At 37.6% G+C, this 19526-nt stretch overlaps 1 protein-coding gene across 1 annotated transcript in view; it reads left to right on the top strand.

The window, feature by feature from the left end:
• Window positions 1-19526, top strand: part of KIAA0825 (KIAA0825 ortholog) — a 255955-nt gene that overhangs the window by 85313 nt on the left and 151116 nt on the right. Inside the window, exons 6-11 of the mRNA XM_087761458.1 lie at window positions 1541-1635; window positions 3348-3575; window positions 4580-4845; window positions 6088-6238; window positions 12954-13144; window positions 15326-15508. Coding sequence (XP_087617584.1) covers window positions 1541-1635; window positions 3348-3575; window positions 4580-4845; window positions 6088-6238; window positions 12954-13144; window positions 15326-15508 — 1114 coding nt within the window. The remainder of the gene's footprint in view (window positions 1-1540; window positions 1636-3347; window positions 3576-4579; window positions 4846-6087; window positions 6239-12953; window positions 13145-15325; window positions 15509-19526) is intronic.

Below are 19526 nucleotides of genomic sequence, written 5' to 3'. Positions count from 1 at the left end.
TCCCAGTTGCCATGATTGATCAAAGATTATTGGGAGTGGCCTTGCAATCTTCCAGCTTTCTCAGCACTTGTGGGTACATCCCATCAGGGCCCATGGACTTATATATGTCCAGTTTGCTTAAGTATTCCCAGACCTGATCCTCTTCCACCAAGGGTACATCTTCCTTGCTCCAACCTTACCCCCTGGTCTCTGAGACCTGGGATTCCTGAAGACTGGTCTTGCTAGTAAAGACTGGGGCAAAGAAGGTATTCAGTACCTCAGCTTTTCCCATGTCTGTGTAAGCAAGTCTCCCATCTTGTTGAGCAATGGGCCCACATTTTCCCTAGTCTTCTGTTTGTCACCTGTGTACTTGTAGAAGTCCTTCTTGTTGTCTTTGACATCCCTGGCCAGATTTAGCTGCATTTGGGGTTTAGCTTTCCTAACTTCATCACTAGATGCTCCGACATTGTTTCTGTGTTCCTCCCAGGTTACGCGTCCTTGCTTCCACCCTCTGTAGGCTTCATTTTGTGTCTGAGTTTGACTAGGAGCTCCTTGTTCATCCATGCAGGCCTCCTGGCACTTTTTCCCAACTCTCTTGAGCTTGGAGGAGGTGATTCTTGAATATCAACCAGCTTTCTTGGGCCCCATTTCCATCAAGGGCTTATCCCTTGGGACTCTTCCAAGCAGATCTTTGAAGAGGCCAGTCTGCTCTCCTGAAGTCCAGGGTTGTGAGCTTACTTTTCACCCTCCTCCCTGCCACTGGGGTCCTGAACTCCACCATCTCATGGTCCCTGCAGCCAAGGCTGCCTTTGACCTTCACATTCCCAACAAGCCCCTCCTTTTTGGTGAGTATGAGATCCAGCAGAGCACCTCTCCTCATTGGCCCCTCTGTCACCTGGAGGAGGAATTTCTCATCCATGCACTCCAGGAACCTCCTGGATTGCTTGAAACACTGATGAAACTGATATCTACCCCAGATGTTGGGTGGTCTTTGTCAAAACTGGGACAATTTTCCCATTACTCCAAGATTTATGAGTGAGCTTTGTACCAGCCCTTCTTAAGGAGCTTCACTTGTTCTCATTCCTATTGCCATTATTTTGCTTATAATAACTGTACTAATTAACTGTCTTTTTATTCTTATAATATTGGTATTTCTAAATAAGTAAAAACTATAAAAATACATTAGTCTGCAATTCATATAATTTATTGAACAAAGAATAAAAATTAATTTTTACACAGCTGTTCTAACGTTATCTGTTCTCCCTAGGAATAGGTGACTGCACAATCAGTATAAAAATGAATTAATGACAAAAGAAACTATATTTTACACATTGTATGTGCGTTTGTATAAGATATGAATACAATGAGATGTGGATTTCATCACATTGTATAAAAGGAACTGTGTATAGTCTGAATTTGATTTTATCATAACATTAGTATTCCCCTACATCTTGTTGAGGTCTTTTTTATGCTTCATATTGATACACCAGAAGGTGTTGTAGGCTGCTGACTTTTCTACAGAATTAATCTTAACTTTGATCCCTTTTATCATACTGTGCAGGAGTTCTGAAGAAAGCTAGTGGGGAGCTTTTAATAGGAGAAACTAGAGCAAATGAAACCAGTGTGCTTCCTGAACAGTTACTTCAGGTAGAAGAGGTGAGTATGAAGAGAGTCTTACACTTTGTACGGGATTTTCTTTTGTCTGTGTCTCCACTGTAGTCTGTCACCATGTTCATTATAAACACCTATTACCATAGTTTCATTATTTAGCTACTGCAATTAATTTTAGGTGCAAAGTCTCAGTTAAGATGAATTAAAATCTTATGGCATTCATGAAGAAGTGGCTGTTATTTAAGATTTAAAACAGAATAGATTTAACATCAGAAGTGTAAGATACCTCATAAGAAACAGTAAAAAAATGCTATAATATGATAGCTTTCTTCAGTATTCAAATACAGCAGAATCTTAAAAAAAATCTGTCAAGTTCTTAGCATTTGATCGTAATGATGCTTCCTATAGGGATAAGTACTCACACAACGTCTAGTTTCTTTGATGCCAAAAAACTACTGTGTAGTACGCGCTATGCTTTGTACAATGTATGTACAAGATTAAGTTTTAGTCTGGCTTCCATTTACTACGAAACAGTTTTTTATTGTTGAATTTGTGGGACCCAAATGCTCTAACAAGTCTGATACTTTGTGATAGTGGAATTTAATTTCCTAATAGCTCTATTTTAATGCTGAAATAACTTTTTAAAATGTGCTTTGAATCAGTTTGTGAGACTAATGTTCCTATATCTTATAAATTACAAAGAATAATATTTTGAGAAGATTGAGCTTTATTTGACCCAAGATCAAAAAAAAAATTAAAAAAAGAGGGAGTGCAAAAATGGGCGTCCAGGGGGGCTGCTTCTGTGCTCACTGGAGTTGAGTGTTGGGAGTGTGGAAGGAGAAAGGAAGGAGAAGGCAACTTCTAAATTGGAGTAAGCTGGAAGGGGTCCACTTCATAGCTGTTCATTGTCTTCTAGTTTAGTATTATAACTGCAACTTGCTAGGAATCCTTCTTTTCTTTTCTCCTACTATGCCCTCATAGTGGGCATCTTTACTGTACATCTTACGTCATTAAAATATTTCTCTTACAGTGGTGCAATTCTCGGTTGGCCACTTCTGGTAAGGTTTAAGTTTGCTGTATGTCATAGGAGCAATGCAAAGCAAGATTAGTGGAAAAGTAAGGACGTCCTACTGTGTCTAATTCTTGCAACTGTTATGCTTCAGATAACTTCAGAAGTCTGTTTATAGAAAATGCCAAAAAAAAACTAGTAAAGGCCAGCATTGGCTAAAAACTAGAAATCTCTATTTAAACATTTTAATCTTTGCTAAATCTAGCTCTAGAGAAGTGAAGTCCAGTGTGGCTGTGTTAAAACCAGCTTCTCTAAATGTTTGCTATTAATATTCATGGTTAGTAGCTTCCACTTGTTACCTTGCAGTGAAAGTTATTACAGAGTATCCATTTTTGGATTACTTGTTAAACTATTGAAAATGGTTACAAATGTATTTGACTTTGTTAAATAGATTCTGTTGAAGATTATAAATAATGTAAAGATGAAGCATGGCTTTTAAAAAGCAGTCTTGTTTAAACAGTGTTTTTTATAAATTTGATGACAAATTTAATATTGTTGTGCATGTTCATTTTTGTTGAGTGTATATACTGATTTTAATATGATTTCAAGGCTAGCAGACTATATTTTAAGTTATTAAAATGAATTTCAATAGATGATGATGTCTAATTATGGATGTTTGTGTAAGTTTTAGACAATAATAACACTCAGTAATGAATGTGGATTGATTTAATATAAATATGTATTTCAGCCTATTTTACTGAATTTTGGCTGGAGAAATGCATTTAAAGACCTGTCTTCTTCTGTGGCTCACTGTGTAACAATAGCAATCGAGGATTTTTCAACTAAAATTCTTCAACATGAGCAGAAAGAAGAGTTTTCAGCTGCAGGCTGTGGAATGAGTCTTGTAAACAACCAGCAAATGAGGGAGTCCTGCAGAGCAGTCCAACAGGAGGAGCAACCAAAACGAATTGCTAAGGCAGGTATCAAAAGATCTGAAGTTTGAGGGGAGACAGAATGCCAAGGCTGTTTGCCATCTACACTTTGAAGTACTTACAGTACCATTAATATTCTATATCTTATATAAATGGAATTAAGGAGAAAGTAAGAGGCATTACAATATGAGGCTGAACAGAGCTTTATACAATAGCCCATAGTCTATACTTGAAAGAATTAACTTTTAAACTTTGCTGGAATTATTTTTTTCATCCAAAAAGTTCTAAAACATTCTGATTAGTATCTGCTCTGCTACCAAGTGGTTTGGTGGGAAAATGCTGAAAGCTTTGAAGCATAGTTATAAAGGGATTTCCTGTATTCGTATCGTTAGACATGCCATTTAACTAATCAGCATAACCAATAATATGTCCAAATTAGAGTTCTTTGATTTGGCTGAAAGGTCATTTATGATGATTAGTTAAATTGTTTTTCTAAGGGAATATGTGTTTGAAAGTTTGTTGTTTTTTTTTTTAATTTAGTAAGCTTTGCAACTGTTCTAGCAAATTTGGAATGCTGTTAATGAATGTTTGCTTAAAATAACACATAAGCTTTTGGGAGATAATTTTAGGGAAATCAATGTATGAATTCACTAAGAGATGACAAGTTTGTTTTCAAATTCCGTATTAAGAAATGTGTTTGTATATTTTTCAAAATAAATTAGTTTAGAAAATTATCTTTGTTTACAAAGAATTAACCTTATGCTTTGAATATACATCTAATGAAATCATAAACAAAACAAAGGCATTACTAGCATAAGATGGTTTTAATTTTTCTTCTTACTTTAAAGCAAGAAGGAATGAAATAATAATTCATTTACTGTAGATAAAAATTTCTCCCCTGAATAACAAAATGAAATATTTGTAAAGGTGATTTAATATATTTATGTTTTATGCCAATTTCATTATTCAAGAATCTGACCCTAGTGTGTATAAATTAAACAGTGCTGTCAGAATACAAATAACTTGATGCCACGTTTATTTCTCTCAGTTTTGTTCTGACATCATGGAAGAACTTGACACATTGCTTCCATTGGCTCTGGCATGCAGAGATGATTCTCTTCAGGAAATTAGAGCAAACTTCGTAGAGGCCTGCAGCAAAGTGGCAACAGCTGTCCTGGCAAGACTAGAAGAGAAAAGCAAAGACGTTCCCTCCAAGGCTCCCCTGCAAGACTTGTATGCTGCCCTTTCCACAGCGATATATGTCTTTCAGCATTTTACAATGTACAGCAATTTAATGAGAGAAACGAGCAAAAAGTGAGTCCCATTTACTTATAATGGTTTGATTCAAACATAAATAATACAGGACCTCATTCTATTTTGGTGATACAGTATGGTGGTAGTTTTCCAAATTGCATCATATTTTTTAGCACACGCACTGCATGTACTATTTATGGAAAGACCTGAATCAAAGCTATTGATAATCTAAAGCAGCCATTACAAAACAAATTATTTATGTTTAAGATCTGCATTTGATTTGCAGATCAATATTTTTTATTTATTAAGCTTGAGTAAATAGGATTGTCCAGTGAACTGAATGTACTCTGCTCTCATATAAATAGAGGGCTAAGGCCTTAATTTCCTTTTCTGACCTTTGCAATGGCTGAATTTTCATAAAATCTGATTTAGGTCATAGCAATCTTAGAGAACAGTATAAATATACATTCCTGTGCTTTTTCCTTACACTGTCTGTATTCAGAAAATCTGTATTCAAATACATCCAATGTAGTTTTAGAACTTATTTTTCATTGCATGCAGAATAAAAATTAGAGAAGATAGGAAGCAGTAGTGTACAGTCTAAGACAGTGTTTGCCCTGGGGGGCAATATAACTACATTTGTTCTGCTTTTAGGAGATTTTGACTTAAGATACTAGGAATCTCTTTATTGGTCCATGTGTTTCTGGCCATATGTAATTTAGAAGTAGAAACTGGGCCTTTTTGGAGGGACACCTGAACTAGCGCAATTTTCAAGAAATGTATGATTTCTAAGGGGTTGTATGCATTGTTGAGCTACTTTTTCTCTGATGTTGTACTCTCTCCTCCATGAAGTCTATCTTTGTGAATGGGAAGTCTGAGCCAAAACATTGCTCAATAGTTCTACTTATGTGTATTATGAATGAATTTTAGTACATACCTACCAAAAATAATCTCTGGACTCATGTTTATGTTTTCTTTCTCACAGTCAGTGCTGATGCTTCAACCCAGAATCTCCCAATAACTGAATGACAAATGTACTTTTATCTCAGAAAACAGGATGAAGTAATATATTTCTCAGTGACTTGGTTAAATGAGAATTTATAGATGAGCAGATATATTTAAATAGCTATTGAAACAAACACCAGATATTTTTCAAAAGTGAATGCTAGGTTCAGACTCCAGGACTGAGAGGAAATGAATGATTGATACCTAATAATCAAAACCATTTGCAATACTGGGGATTGTTACCTCCTACTGCACAGCCTTTCAATCTTTGCCTCTTTGATCATTCTCTCTGAACAGACCCCTGTTCCTATTGCCTGTCCAACAATATCAGGAATTCATCAACGTTCTCCAGTTTCAAGTTACGAACTACTGCATCAGAGTTTGTGCTACAAGCATTTTACAGGATGCTGAGAGCCACCACTGGGATGACTGCAAAGCTTTTTATGAGGTGTGAGGTTAAGTTTACCGTGCCTCCCTTTTACAAAATGTTTTACTGGTTGCCAGCATTCTGACTAATTAGAAGCATAAGATCAGCATTATTTTTACATAAAGATTATTGGAATTTACTATCTTGAAATATCTATTATTGCAGGCAAATGTCTCTGTAGAAATGATGTAGGAAAACACAGTCATTTAAAGATGAGATAAATCATTACCATGGAGTGTTTGTGTCATTTACTTAATTAAATATTGTGTGTCAAGTTCAAGACATTTATATAGAACTCAGTAAAGAAGACACCGTCATTTTAACTCTTCTTATAGAAAGTCTGACATATGAAAATGAAAGACAGCTGTTTTTCTCCTGGAAATTTTTAATCTGATTCTTTGATTTTTATTTTCAATTGATTCCCCTTTTTACCTTTTGTGAGTGAAGGATGTAACAAAGAAAGATGGTCAATATAGTTACCTTCAGTATTCAACAATATATTTCTGAAATAACTAGTGCCATTTCACCAGCATTTTGAAGTCACAGGTCTGCTCTTAAACTATAATCCTAATGATTCTGTGAAAAAACTCTAAGAATCAAGTGAATTATTATAATTTATTGAGGGTTTTTTCTCATGCCAGTCAAATGCAGACATAGACTGATATACACTGTTTGAAATTATTTTCACTTAATTTCAGGGTGAAGTGAAAGTATTATATGTTTTTTATCAATAATAACTGAGATCTCCTGGAGACAAAGTCCTGCCCTTCCTTATATCATTTGCTGTGTGAGAGAATGAGGGTATTTTTGTTAAGCATTTTCTAGAATTCTTACATGAGAGAAAACTCTGTATGATACATGTATCCTACAGATCTAATATAAAAAGCTGCTGAGTCAGTGGCAAAAATCTGTACTGGACAGGTGATGCAGACCTTAATATGAGTAATCTATCAAAATGCCCATTCCTCAAAGACAAGTAAATAAGCATTTTAGTTTTGTTTGAATGTGAGCTCAGGTGTCCTGGGCTGATAAGAAGGTAAGAAATTTAGGGGCTTTTGGCAACTGATAAATCATGATATGATCTTCACTGTCTGTAGTCCATATGGTGCTGCATCCTGTTTATTAGTGACCCAACAACTATTCACCATGGAGGAAACCTAATTGTCAGAAATAGCTGTTTCAAGAAGAAAGAGTATGGATTAGCTGAACAATTTTATCGTTACTGATCAGAACTGATGTGTGTAGGAAGGGATGAAGAAAGCCGGTATCTCAGCTCTGTACACTTAGAATCATAGAATCATAGAATCGTCAAGGTTGGAAAAGACCCTTAAGATCATCGAGTCCAACCTATCACTGCCAAGTCCATCTATACCATGTCTTCAAGCACCGTATCTATCCGTTCTTTAAATACCTCCAGGGATGGAGACTCAGCCACTTCCCTGGGCAGCCTGTTCCAGTGCTTGACCACCGTCTCGGTGAAGAAGTTTTTCCTAATATCTAACCTAAACCTCCCCTGGTGCAGCTTGAGGCTGTTTCCTCTCGTTCTATCGCTTGTTACTAGGGAGAAGAGACCAACCCCTACCTCGCTACAACCTCCTTTCAGGCAGTTGTAGAGAGCAATAAGGTCTCCCCTCAGCCTCCTCTTCTCCAGGCTAAACAACCCCAGTTCCCTCAGCTGCTCCTCATAAGACTTGTTCTCTAGACCCTTCACCAGCTTCGTTGCCCTTCTTTGGACACGCTCCAGCACCTCCATGTCCTTCTTGTAGTGAGGGGCCCAAAACTGAACACAGTACTCAAGGTGCGGCCTCACCAGTGCCCAGTACAGGGGCACTATCACCTCCCTGGTCCTGCTGGCCACACTATTCCTGATACAAGCCAGGATGCCATTGGCCCTCTTGGCCACCTGAGCACACTGCTGGCTCATGGTCAGGCGGCTGTCCACCAACACCCCCAGATCCTTTTCAGCCAGGCAGCTCTCCAGCCACTCCTCCCCCAGCCTGTAGCATTGCATGGGGTTGTTGTGACCGAAGTGCAGGACCCGGCACTTAGCCTTGTTGAATCTCATACAGTTGGCCCCAGCCCATCGGTCCAGCCTGTCCAGGTCCCTGTGTAGGGCCTTCCTACCCTGCAGCAGATCGACACTTCCACCCAACTTGGTGTCATCTGCAAACTTACTGAGGGTACACTCAATACCCTTGTCCAGATCATCAGTGAAGATATGGAACAGGACTGGCCCCAGTACTGAGCCCTGGGGAACACCACTCATTACCGGCCGCCAACTGGATTTGACTCCATTCACCACCACTCTCTGGGCTCGGCCGTCCAGCCAGTTTTTAACCCAGCGTAGAGTGCACCCATCCAAGTCGTGTGCAGCCAGCTTCTCGAGGAGAATGCTGTGGGAGACAGTGTCAAAGGCCTTACTAAAGTCCAAGTAGACAACATCCACAGCCTTCCCCTTGTCCACTAAGCAGGTCACGTTGTCATAGAAGGAGACCAGATTAGTGAAACAGGATCTCCCTTTCATAAACCCATGCTGGCTGGGCCTGATCCCTTGGTTGTCCCGCACTTGCTGCATAATGGCACTCAAGATGACCTGCTCCATGACCTTCCCCGGCACCGAGGTCAGGCTGACAGGCCTGTAGTTCCCTGGGTCCTCCTTCTGACCCTTCTTGTAGAGGGGCATCACGTTTGCCAGCTTCCAGTCATCTGGGACCTCCCCGGTTGACCAGGACTGCTGATAAATAATGGAGAGTGGCTTGGCCAGCTCCTCTGCCAGCTCCCTCATTATCCTCGGGCGGATCCCATCTGGGCCCATGGACTTGTGCGCAACCAGGTGCAGGGCTTGAGGTGGGAAGTATGTAATTTTACGTCATCACTCTGCTCTTTTTACTGGGCCATGGGCCATGGCCCAAGAATGGACCAGGATCTGCTCAGAGCGCCTTCAGGAGGCATGATGCTGAGCAGCTGCTGCTCTTCCATTGGGCTCTTGCAGGCATCCCAAATAGAAAAGATTGGCTTAAGACCTGTTGCTTGTTACAGAGGCAACATCCTGCCGAAACTTCTAGCAATGAGAGGTGGCTCTTTCTGAGATCTAAGCTCAGCAGGAAGTGTGAGGCTCTGCCTTTTAAGTCATGTAGATCCTGCTGAGCTCAGAAAACAAGAGTAGCTTGGAGCCAGGTGCCAGAAGACCGTGGCAGTCATCAAGAGCAGGCTCTGGTATGAGGTCCTATTTTCTCTCAATGGGAACACACTCTTGCGCTTGTGCAAGTCAGTGGTTCACAGCCCTTGCTACATTGTCAGTGGGATCCACTGCTGTGACCAGCATTGTGATCTTGCTTCTTTAAGGGGAAGCTGCACTTGGCTCTCTGCTTCTGCTTGTCTCTGGATTAGCCTAGCTCTTGAATCTGGTTTAGGTCAGGACCCTCACCACCCCTTCCCCTTTGTCCCCCAGTTTTGAGTATTACATGAAACTATAAAAGATTTAGTCCTCATCTGTAAATCCTGAATGTAAGTTTCATAAAGGAAAAAAAAAACCATTCCCTTGTGCTCCCACAAAATAAGGAAAACAGTGCCTGTCCTTTGGTTTTTCATGCATGAGTAGGGGAGAGGGGAGAGGAAGAAACCTTTATTTCCTCATTCTTGTATTACATGCTTGATTACAAACTAAATGGTAATCTTACACTTCAGGGATCACATGAAGTTACTATCTTCTTTTTCCCCAATGATATAGGACATCCAAGTGGTATTACAGAGAATATGTGCTAGCCTTCCTTTCCATTCCCCGCTAATGATGTATTGACTAATAAATCTTCTTGACTTGCTTGATATGTAAGTCATCCAGAAAGAAGACAAAACTGCTGACAGACAAAGGGAAAGGCGGAAGGGGCAGGGGACAGTGTCTGTGATTACACAGAGCTGCAGTTTCCATACCCATTTATGTGTTTGTTTGTACAATGGCAACATCTGAGAACAAGATTGGTAGTAAATGGTTATTACATTCTATAAAATAATTTTCTACATTGTATTATTAAAATAAGAAGAATGTATTTTTAAATATTTTTGGACTTTCATAACCAGTTTCAGTACCTGCTCACCCATCCTTCCTCTGACGTGCACCTAATCCAATAGTGGTAACTGGAACTAAAAGAAAAGCCAAAAGACTAATTATGATTAGAAGGTAAACACTGAAATTGTAATCACTGTGAGATCACTGAAAGTTTTTAATATCTTTTAGGAAAGTTAAGCAGAGATTTTGTGAGATACAAATAGCAAATTTATGGTAATGTGAGATCTGAGCTGAGCTCTAGGAGTGCAGTTCCCATTCAGCACTCAGAGTCTAAGCTGCCAGGGAGTGTAACTCTCTGGGTTCAGGATCTCAACTGGTAGAGTGCACTGAACACCCACTGGGCCAGCTCTCCAGATTACATTTTCAAATGGAGCTTTTAGTGTAGCAGACATCTGCTGTAGCTTTGGGAACTTACGTTTTCTAATAGTCAAAGAATAAAGAATTGTCTGTTCAAAGATAATATTGAGTGGCTTATGTAATAAAGCGCAGCTGCTTGTGTCCTGATATATAAGCTAAATAAAAGCTCACATCTGTTTGTATTATACGAAGCCTGCAAAAATAGCAGATGTTTACCAGCAGAATTGTCTAGAAATGGCAACAAATAGAAAACTGGGTCAGAAAAGGGGAATGAATCTCATTTAAATCTTCAGTGAAACTGTTGCTTCTGCAGTGGAGGTACAATATTAGAAAAGGGGTATTATTCAATTTACTGCTTTAAATTAAATAAAGCAGAGAAAATGAAGGAATTTGTCCTTATAGTTACATAATTAAAAAGTAAAACTTGCCAACACTCAGTTACTTAAAAAAATAAATACCTTTCATTAGAAAGTCAACTTAGAATTATATTTCTGGTTGTTAAGTCTGCATTGTTTTTGAAAATTTTTTAATTTATTTTTGTAAATTAAAGATATGACCAAAATAAATTAGCTTCCATTAGGCATTCAAACTAATTATTTTTTACCTGGTAAGTTTGTTCTGTAACTGTTGAAATGTTTTTGCAAAGAAAGGCAAATGTTAGCAAAACACTTGTAAGGTAGGATTAGGGGTTTATGTCTGGATAAGTTCTACTGGAATGTACCTCAAGAGTAGTCATGGTAATATATCTAAGAAACCCAGACTTATAGAAATGTATTAACGTTTGCGTTATGCAAAGTTATGAAGTTATGTTATGAGTTGAGTTATGAAGTAAACTTGTACTTTCTTATGATGATGTTTCAGAATATCACGCAATAATATTGTAATTTTATTTCATAGAAGAAAAATAGGAAATTATTTTAATATGTCCATTATTTTATTATATCCATTTTCAGTTAATACAAGGCAATCCTATTTTACCTGTGTGGAAACACTTGTCAAGTGCTTGATTGTTCAAAATACCAGAGTGATTGTTTTTGGTTTGCCTGTTGAAATATGCTTAAAACAGTTGTAAGATGTCTATGGTTGTATGTACAAAGAAAATTAGGCATATAATTTTCTTTTGAAACTTAACTGTATTACATTTTTCTCTTCTGCATTAGTGAAACTTGGGAAATTTGACACCTTAATGATTTGGTTTTCTTTTTTTTCTAAATGAGGTTTTAGAGATGCCTACGTCAGTCGTAAATTTAATGACTAGAGCAGTGGTCACAAGTTTTGTACTTTTGTTCTTTGTCATAATTTACCACTTTTTAATATAAAATACACTTCAAATATTATGGCAGAGAAATACTGAATAATGACAACTTCCAATAATCTGCTAATGTGGTGTATTTAAAATGAAGCCAGATTGTTTTGGTTTATTATTATTATTAGAGAATGCCTATCAAACTGTTACAGTGTTTTATAAATCATGGGGTTGTTTTATATTTCTGATAATGCTAAAATATGAACAAATTCTTAAAATATTTCTCTTTGTTCTGATATAGCTTCATCATAATGCTATTTTATGAATAGGTATTAGTTGAAATATTTAAATGTGAGTTGAACTATGTACTTCTTAGAGATATTACAGATTAACCACTGTGATTTTGACTCTTCTGTATTTCTCTCTCTGTCTTATTGGGGTGGTTCTGTATAGACAATGAAATACTGATACCAATACTGATTCCTTCACAGGAAATGTTTAGTTTCAATGAGTTACCACTGTAAGATGAAAAAAAAAATCTTACTAAAAAATTCTGGACACCTCTTATTATCAGCATAATTGTTCAGTTGTTATTTTTTTCTGCTTTTATTGCATATCCATCATATATAACCAAAGTTTCATAATCACAGTTAGGTGTGGCAATTAAGAATCTGGCTTGAGTAATTTAAATAATGATTTTCTTTTGAGGACAAAGAAACTGTTACATTAAATTCATTTGACTATTCTAGTGAGTACAGAATACTGTATATGTTTTTAAACTAGACTTATAACACTATAGGTTTTGAGAATAGGTTAATTAAGGATGTAAGAGGTCAAACGCTGTGGTTTGGTTTTGTGGCAGCACTCTAGTTTTGTAACTGAAATGGAACATGTGTTTCCTTGCTAATAAAGATGTTTCACATCTTGTCAAGGACCATTTTTTGGTCATCATGTGCCTGAAACTCTTCAGCTATTTCCTTTCAGATTGAATTAATTAGACTTACAGGAACTGAATTGATATTTTTGAAGGTGTGTTTTTATTATTTAATGTGTGGTGGTTTTGCTAGGGGGAAAGATGCTCATTCTCTGTCCAGATGTGGCATTACTTCTGCTGTGCTCTTCATCATGATCTATGGACTATTCTACCTCCCAAGACAGCCCAGGAGATTCTTACAGATGTACTAGAGCAATCTTTGGCTATGCTGTCCTCCAGATATTGTCAGGCCTGCCCCAGTTACAAGAGAACACCACAAATCAGGTAATGATTGTATATTTAACGCACACTTTTAATGGATAAAATAAGTAAGTCTTAGTTTTCTGTTATGCACTGCTTTGATTCAAATTTCAATGTTAATGAACACAGCAGAGGGGATAGACACAATTTTATGTATTTTGATGTTCATTTTAATTCAATATATTTTGTATATTCAAGTATGTTTGGTAGTCATATACTAAACCAGGCAGAATCAAAGACCTCTTTTGAACTCTTGGTGAAGTTGTTCCATAAACAGCTTGATTGGTTTGAAAGCCTCATGATGAACAGTGCATTGAGGAGTGGTGACGCACCCAAAAATGTGGGCAGAATTGGCAGCACCAAGATTAGAAATCAAGCCAAGATTCATGAATAAAACTCCATGTGTTCCAATAGAATTTGGGTTTTCATGGGGCTTTTCAAGTGAAAGACCTGCAAGATCACATCAAAAGATTTGCCAGAATGAAGCCAGTGGTGCAGAAAGAGAGAGGATGAAGAAGCTACTCCTTCTCCTGTCATTTTAGGAAATACAAAGCTGGAAGTTCTTCTTGTTGGCATTCTTATGTTTTGCCAGAAAGGAGGGTCTCTCTAAGAAATACTAAAGCAGGTGTCTCCAGGTGGAAGCTTACCCTACCTCTGTCCTTTCTCTTTCTATCCAATGTTTTGTTTGACTGAAGAAATTGGTGTATTTCTCATCCTGCCCCTTCACTATGTATCTTTCCTATATGAATATGTTCCTCTTTGTAGATTTTGAAAGTGATATAGTCCATGGTGGCCATGCAAGTTAAAAAATTAAGAGCTTGTCATTTGTACGAGATGAGAGACACTCAGCAGAGATAAGTTGTTTGTGAGCTAAGAGTTATGTGCTGTCATTAGAAGTTTTATTATGAAAAGGAGCAGTGTCATGGAAGCTTAACTAACTTGCACAATTCACATTCTCGGAATAGGTGGGAAAAAACCCAAAGTTTTATTCTACGTATCAAAGTACCTGTTTGTATGCTCTATGCCTACACTAATTTACTGTGATTAGGCCCTTCTATATCTTTAGGTACAGAGAGGTTTCTTGGAAACTTTCCTGGAAATTTCCTGGAAAAAAAATATACCCTGAAATATGAAGAATATGTATTGATACAGTATTTATTATATGTAGTATTAGTCAATTCTATATGAATTCGCTTCGAAAGACTGAACAAGAAAGAACTTTTTACGTTTTTTGTAAAGAAGATGTTTTATTTAATAAGGTGATTCTTGAATTTGTCACTAAGTGAATTGAATTACCCAGTCATGCACAAACGAAAAAAACAATTTTAAATTAATATCATTCAATATATTTTTATCATAGAGGTTTTACTTTTTTTTTTTTTTAATAATACTGTACTTTGGTGGGTGAGTCTTTTCTCCCAGTGGTTCTTGAAGTGTTAGAGATCTCATCTGCAATATAGACAAATGTCTGTTCATGTATGTTTGCCTAGATTTTCCAAAAATAAGATGACCCTTAAAAATGCAGATGATCACATATGCATCCATTGGCTTTTAGGTACTTAGGTACTTTTTTCAGTCCAGCTTCATGCCTGCCCTATACTTTGTGTTATCCATCTGCTTCCTATCTGTTGTATGTCAGCATAGTCTTGTGAGATTTTGTTGTTGTAGTGTGGGTTCTTGTTATTGTTTAGGCCAATGACCCATGATGCTCTGCTAGCCAATATCAACAGGGAACAGATTACTAACTCAGAAATGTTCCACGTCATAATATGTTGCCTGGCAGTTAAAGTTTTGCAAATTGAACCTTTAGTTCACTTGTCATTACTTTTTTGCTCCAGCAGGATTTGAAAACAGTATATACCTTCTAAATATACTTTATCATAAAGAAAACTAAATTTAATTTTATTTAATGTAGTTTAAAATGTAAGTTGTTCCTATCTAGTGTCATTGTCCTTTGGAAGAGGAAATTTCCATATTTTTTAAGACTTCTTTTGATTAGTTTTTGTAACAACTCTCCTGTGGAAGCACTGAATTTTTACAGTGTAGTGGATTCAGAATTCCTACACCACTGATAGAAGATAAAATTTGAAGTCCATGCTATGATTTATGTATTTTATGTTGTCAGAGGAAAGCTCCATTTAACTGAAATTTACCACTATCATGATGTCCCAAGTAATGTTATTTTCACTTTTTTTTTCCTTACAGAATTGATATTGCAGCAATTTTAATGTCCACAGAAGATATCCTCTGGTCAGTTTGCAGCTCTGTACAGGAGTTTCTGAATCCACATGAAGACAGAGATCTCAAGATCTATAAAATACATAGCCACTGCAATAGTCTGCTCTCTGTGCTGGCTATTTTAACTTCACCACTGAAGAATTTGTATGAGTGAGTATGAAAGAAATATTCAGTTTGAGGTAAAATTGGTTCTTGAACTTAATGGATAGGTCTACAAGGTGAATAGTTGTGTTGAAATACAAATGCAATGCATAGTGTTGACAAGTTTTGATAAACTTTGACTGTTTCTCAATTTGGTTTTGAACTTATCTTTACGATCTTACCTAAAGCCCAATTATATCTGCTGGGATTTTATAAGCTTTGGATCAAACTCCTATACTGCACATTTTTTTGTCTGGTGATAATGTAGATCGTAGTGAATGTCTGGTTTGATTTCCTCTGTAACACAAACAGTAGAATTTCATTAATAATTACTGTCCCAAATTTGCAATTTACTGTTCAGTTAGGACACATCTAGTTAGAAACACATTCTTATTGGTCTAAAAACATTTACTACTATGGTACCAAAGCCTTTGGTACGGTTTTTAAGGACTTAGTCACCCATACAATTGAAAACATTTCATCTTACTAGTTCAGATTTATCTACCTTCAGCTTCCAGGTAAATTAGAATGTTCTGCTGTCATCCCATAATAATTCTATAAGTCCTGGAATTTAAAGATAATTTACTGAAATGGTCATCTGTTTACATTACCAGTACACTTCAACAAATATTAAATATAGTTTAAAAGAGAAAGAGTATAGAATGCCCATCTTTATAATATGTCTTCACAAGTCACAACTGTAAACAAAAGGACACGTTACTTGCACTGAAATTGAGTCTGAGTCTTACATTGCTTTTTCATGCTAAAAATTCTGCTGTAAATTTCATTGAATCATAGAATCATAGAATGTCCTGAGTTGGAAGGGACCCACAAGGATTATTGAGTCCAGCTTCTGTCCCTGCATAGGACAACCCCAAAATTCACACCACATGTCTGAGGGCGTTGTCCAAATGCTTCTTGAATATTGTCAGGCTTGGCCCCATGACTACCTCGCAGGGGAGCCTGTTCCAGTGCTCCACCACCCTCTGGGTGAAGAACCTTTTCCCAATGTCCAACCTAAACCTCCCCTGGCATATCTTCCTGCCATTCTCTCGGGTTCTATCACTGGTTGCCAAGTGAGAAGAGATCAGTGCCTGCCCCTCCTCTTCCCCTTGTGAGGAAGCTGTAGACCGCGATGAGGTCTCCCCTCAGTCTCCTCTTCTCCAGGCTGAACAGACCAAGTGACTTCAGCCGCTCCTCATACGGCTTCACCTCTAAACCCTTCACCGTCTTCGTGGCTCTCCTCTGGACACTCTCTAGTAGCTTTGTGTCCTTCTTGTACTGTGGCGCCCCAAACTGCACACAGTGCTCAAGATGAGGCCGCACCAGTGCAGAGTAGAGCAGGACAATCCCCTCCCTCGACCGGCTAGCAATACAGTGCTTGATGCACCCCAGGACACGGTTGGCCCTCCTGGCTGCCAGGGCACACTGTTGGCTCATGTTCAACTTGCCATCAACCAGAACCCCCAGATCCCTATCCGCGGGGCTGCTCTCCAGCCTCTCGTTCCCCAGTCTGTATGTACATCCAGGGTTGCCCTGTCCCAGGTGCAAAATCCGGCACTTGCCCTTGTTAAACTTCATATGGTTGGTGATTGCCCAGCTCTCTAATTTGTCCAGATCTCTCTGCAGGGCCTCTCTGCCCTCGAGAGCGTCAACAGCTCCTCCCAATTTTGTGTCAGCAGCAAACTTAGATAGTAATCCTTCAAGTCCTGCATCCAAGTCATTTATGAAGACATTAAAGAGCACTGGCCCCAAGATGGATCCCTGCTGAACCCCGCTAGTGACTGGTTGCCAGCTTGATGTAACCCCATTTGGTTTAAGAGACAATACAAAGTGAGATCACAAATTAAAAGAAAAACAACAAAACCCCAAACTGAGAAAGCCAAATCCTATTCAACTATCTTTTATTTTATTATTCTAAATAAGAATATTGTAGGTAATGCTAGCGGTACAAAGAAGAGGGTGGAGACCTCCTGCATTTAAGCTTCTCTAACTAAATATTTTTTGTCATGTGTGGGCTCATTTTAATGTTTGTGGGCTCTGAGGAACATGCAAAAGTGGATTGTAACTGGATATTTGATCTTATACAATGCAGGCTCATGAAAAAGTAGCAATTAAGAAGGTGACTCATGAACAGATCAGGTAGTCCTGCTGTGGCAATAGTAATGGAGGCAAGAATGGACATTGTGGTAGCTGTAACTGCTTCTACTGTCAATTTTGACATTTCACCTTTCTTTTATGAAGGTCTTTAGAATGATGCACTAAAATAGACATGTAATATAGTCTGTTTCTTTTAGCTATTCTAGTCTCCTCCACTAATCCATGTTGTTTACAAATTTATCTGTACCTCAAATGATAAAAAATGTGTGCTAACTTAAGAACTCACTGAGTTTCAGAACAAAGTGCCAATGGAGAGAGTGAGGCAGCATATTTTGTGTTTTATGTAAAATGCTACAGATAAACAACTTGGTCATATAAGTTTCATTTTTAGGCATATAAATTTCAGTATCCTAATTTGCTTTTCTAGAGATCAAAAGCTTGACATGCTCAGGGTGTAGCAGTTCATTTAATTTACTACAAAGTACTCTGCAAATCATAGCCAAAATCTGGCAGCTTTGTTTAAAAAGAATATAAAAAACGTCATATTTTGTTATATAGTTACAAAAATAATATTAACACTAAAAAACATTGTTAGAGAGATGATGCATGTTTTTGTGTAAAAAAAAAAGGATTTTTTTTATGAACTGTGTATTCAGAACTTTTATTTTCAAAATCTGTGAGACTGATATCAAAACAGTTCTTTTATATTGTATGTTACATTACAGCCAATATTTGTCAGGTAACCTAACCCAGTGTCCACAATACAAAGAAAAAACATATTTACCAAATTAGCTTCTTGAATGACTATATCCAGTTGGAAATACTTTCATATACTGAATTTTATGTTGAATTCCTAGGTCTGTTATTTACTGAGTTGTGCATAGTTCATCACGTTAAGAATCTATCAATAACAAATTTAGAAGTTATGCGCGATTTTAAAGGAATACTAATCCTTCATCAGTTCTTACAATTACAGCTGTATAATCAAAATTTCCATCTGTTAGCTTGGCTCTATTTTTCAAAACTTTGGTAAAATTAACTGGAAGTGAAATAAAGATTTTTCTTTTAAATCTATCATGCTCTCTTTTGGTACTAGATTTCCCTGCAGGGGCTAGGTTTAAATTAATCTTTAGACTGCTCAGGAAAGTTTTGTGTAATCATAGAAGTGGTGATGACAGAACATTGTTTTCCAGGAGTTGTCTAATAATAGGACTGGCTCATTTCCAATTTACTAGAGATTCTGTATTAACTATTGCTTCCAGGGAATTAAAATTATTCAAGATTCTTTATTATGTTGTTGAAATGCAACAAAATAGTAAAGGTGCTGAAAAATTAATAATATCCTTAACTTCAAATAAAGTGATTCTGGCATATGCTTTCTCCTTCCTAATTTTGTGATCAAACATTGTGCATTCTGCTATCCCTTAAGAGTTTCTTTTCTGTATGACAAGGATACTTAGACCCAGTCCTAAATTCACCTATGAATCTTGGATCATCCGTTCTTAATACTCACTCATTTTTCTGTGCTTCATTTTCTTCCACCCTTCTCTGGCCTTCCTGAAGTAACTTTAGCATTATAGAAATGTTGGTTGGAAAGGAGTGCTGGAGGTCATCTAGTCCAACCTCCTGCTCAAAGCATGACAATCACCAAGAGTAGTCAAAGATGACTGTGTTAGCTGACCCATGTAAACCTCCAGGAACCAAGGTTTTACAGTCTCGCTGGGAAACCTGTTCCATGGCTGCACTGCTTTGGTGCACGGTATTGCCTAATATCTTCTGTGAACCTTCAAAGCTGCTGGCTATGTCTTGCTGTATCACGTCAGCCCCCACTAAGAAAAGTTTGTCAAAGTGTGTTCTGTTTGCCCACTTTTGTCCAGGTTGTTGAGGAAGCTGTTGAACAGCAGTCTCCAGAATGTGCTCCCCAAAA

Source organism: Nipponia nippon, unplaced genomic scaffold (genome assembly GCF_047370975.1).
Source record: "Nipponia nippon isolate SJK-2023a ecotype South Korea unplaced genomic scaffold, ASM4737097v1 scaffold_24, whole genome shotgun sequence".
NCBI classification, from domain to species: Eukaryota; Metazoa; Chordata; class Aves; order Pelecaniformes; family Threskiornithidae; genus Nipponia; species Nipponia nippon.
Note: the sequence above shows the minus strand (reverse complement) of the source record. Positions and strands in the feature narration are given on the sequence as shown.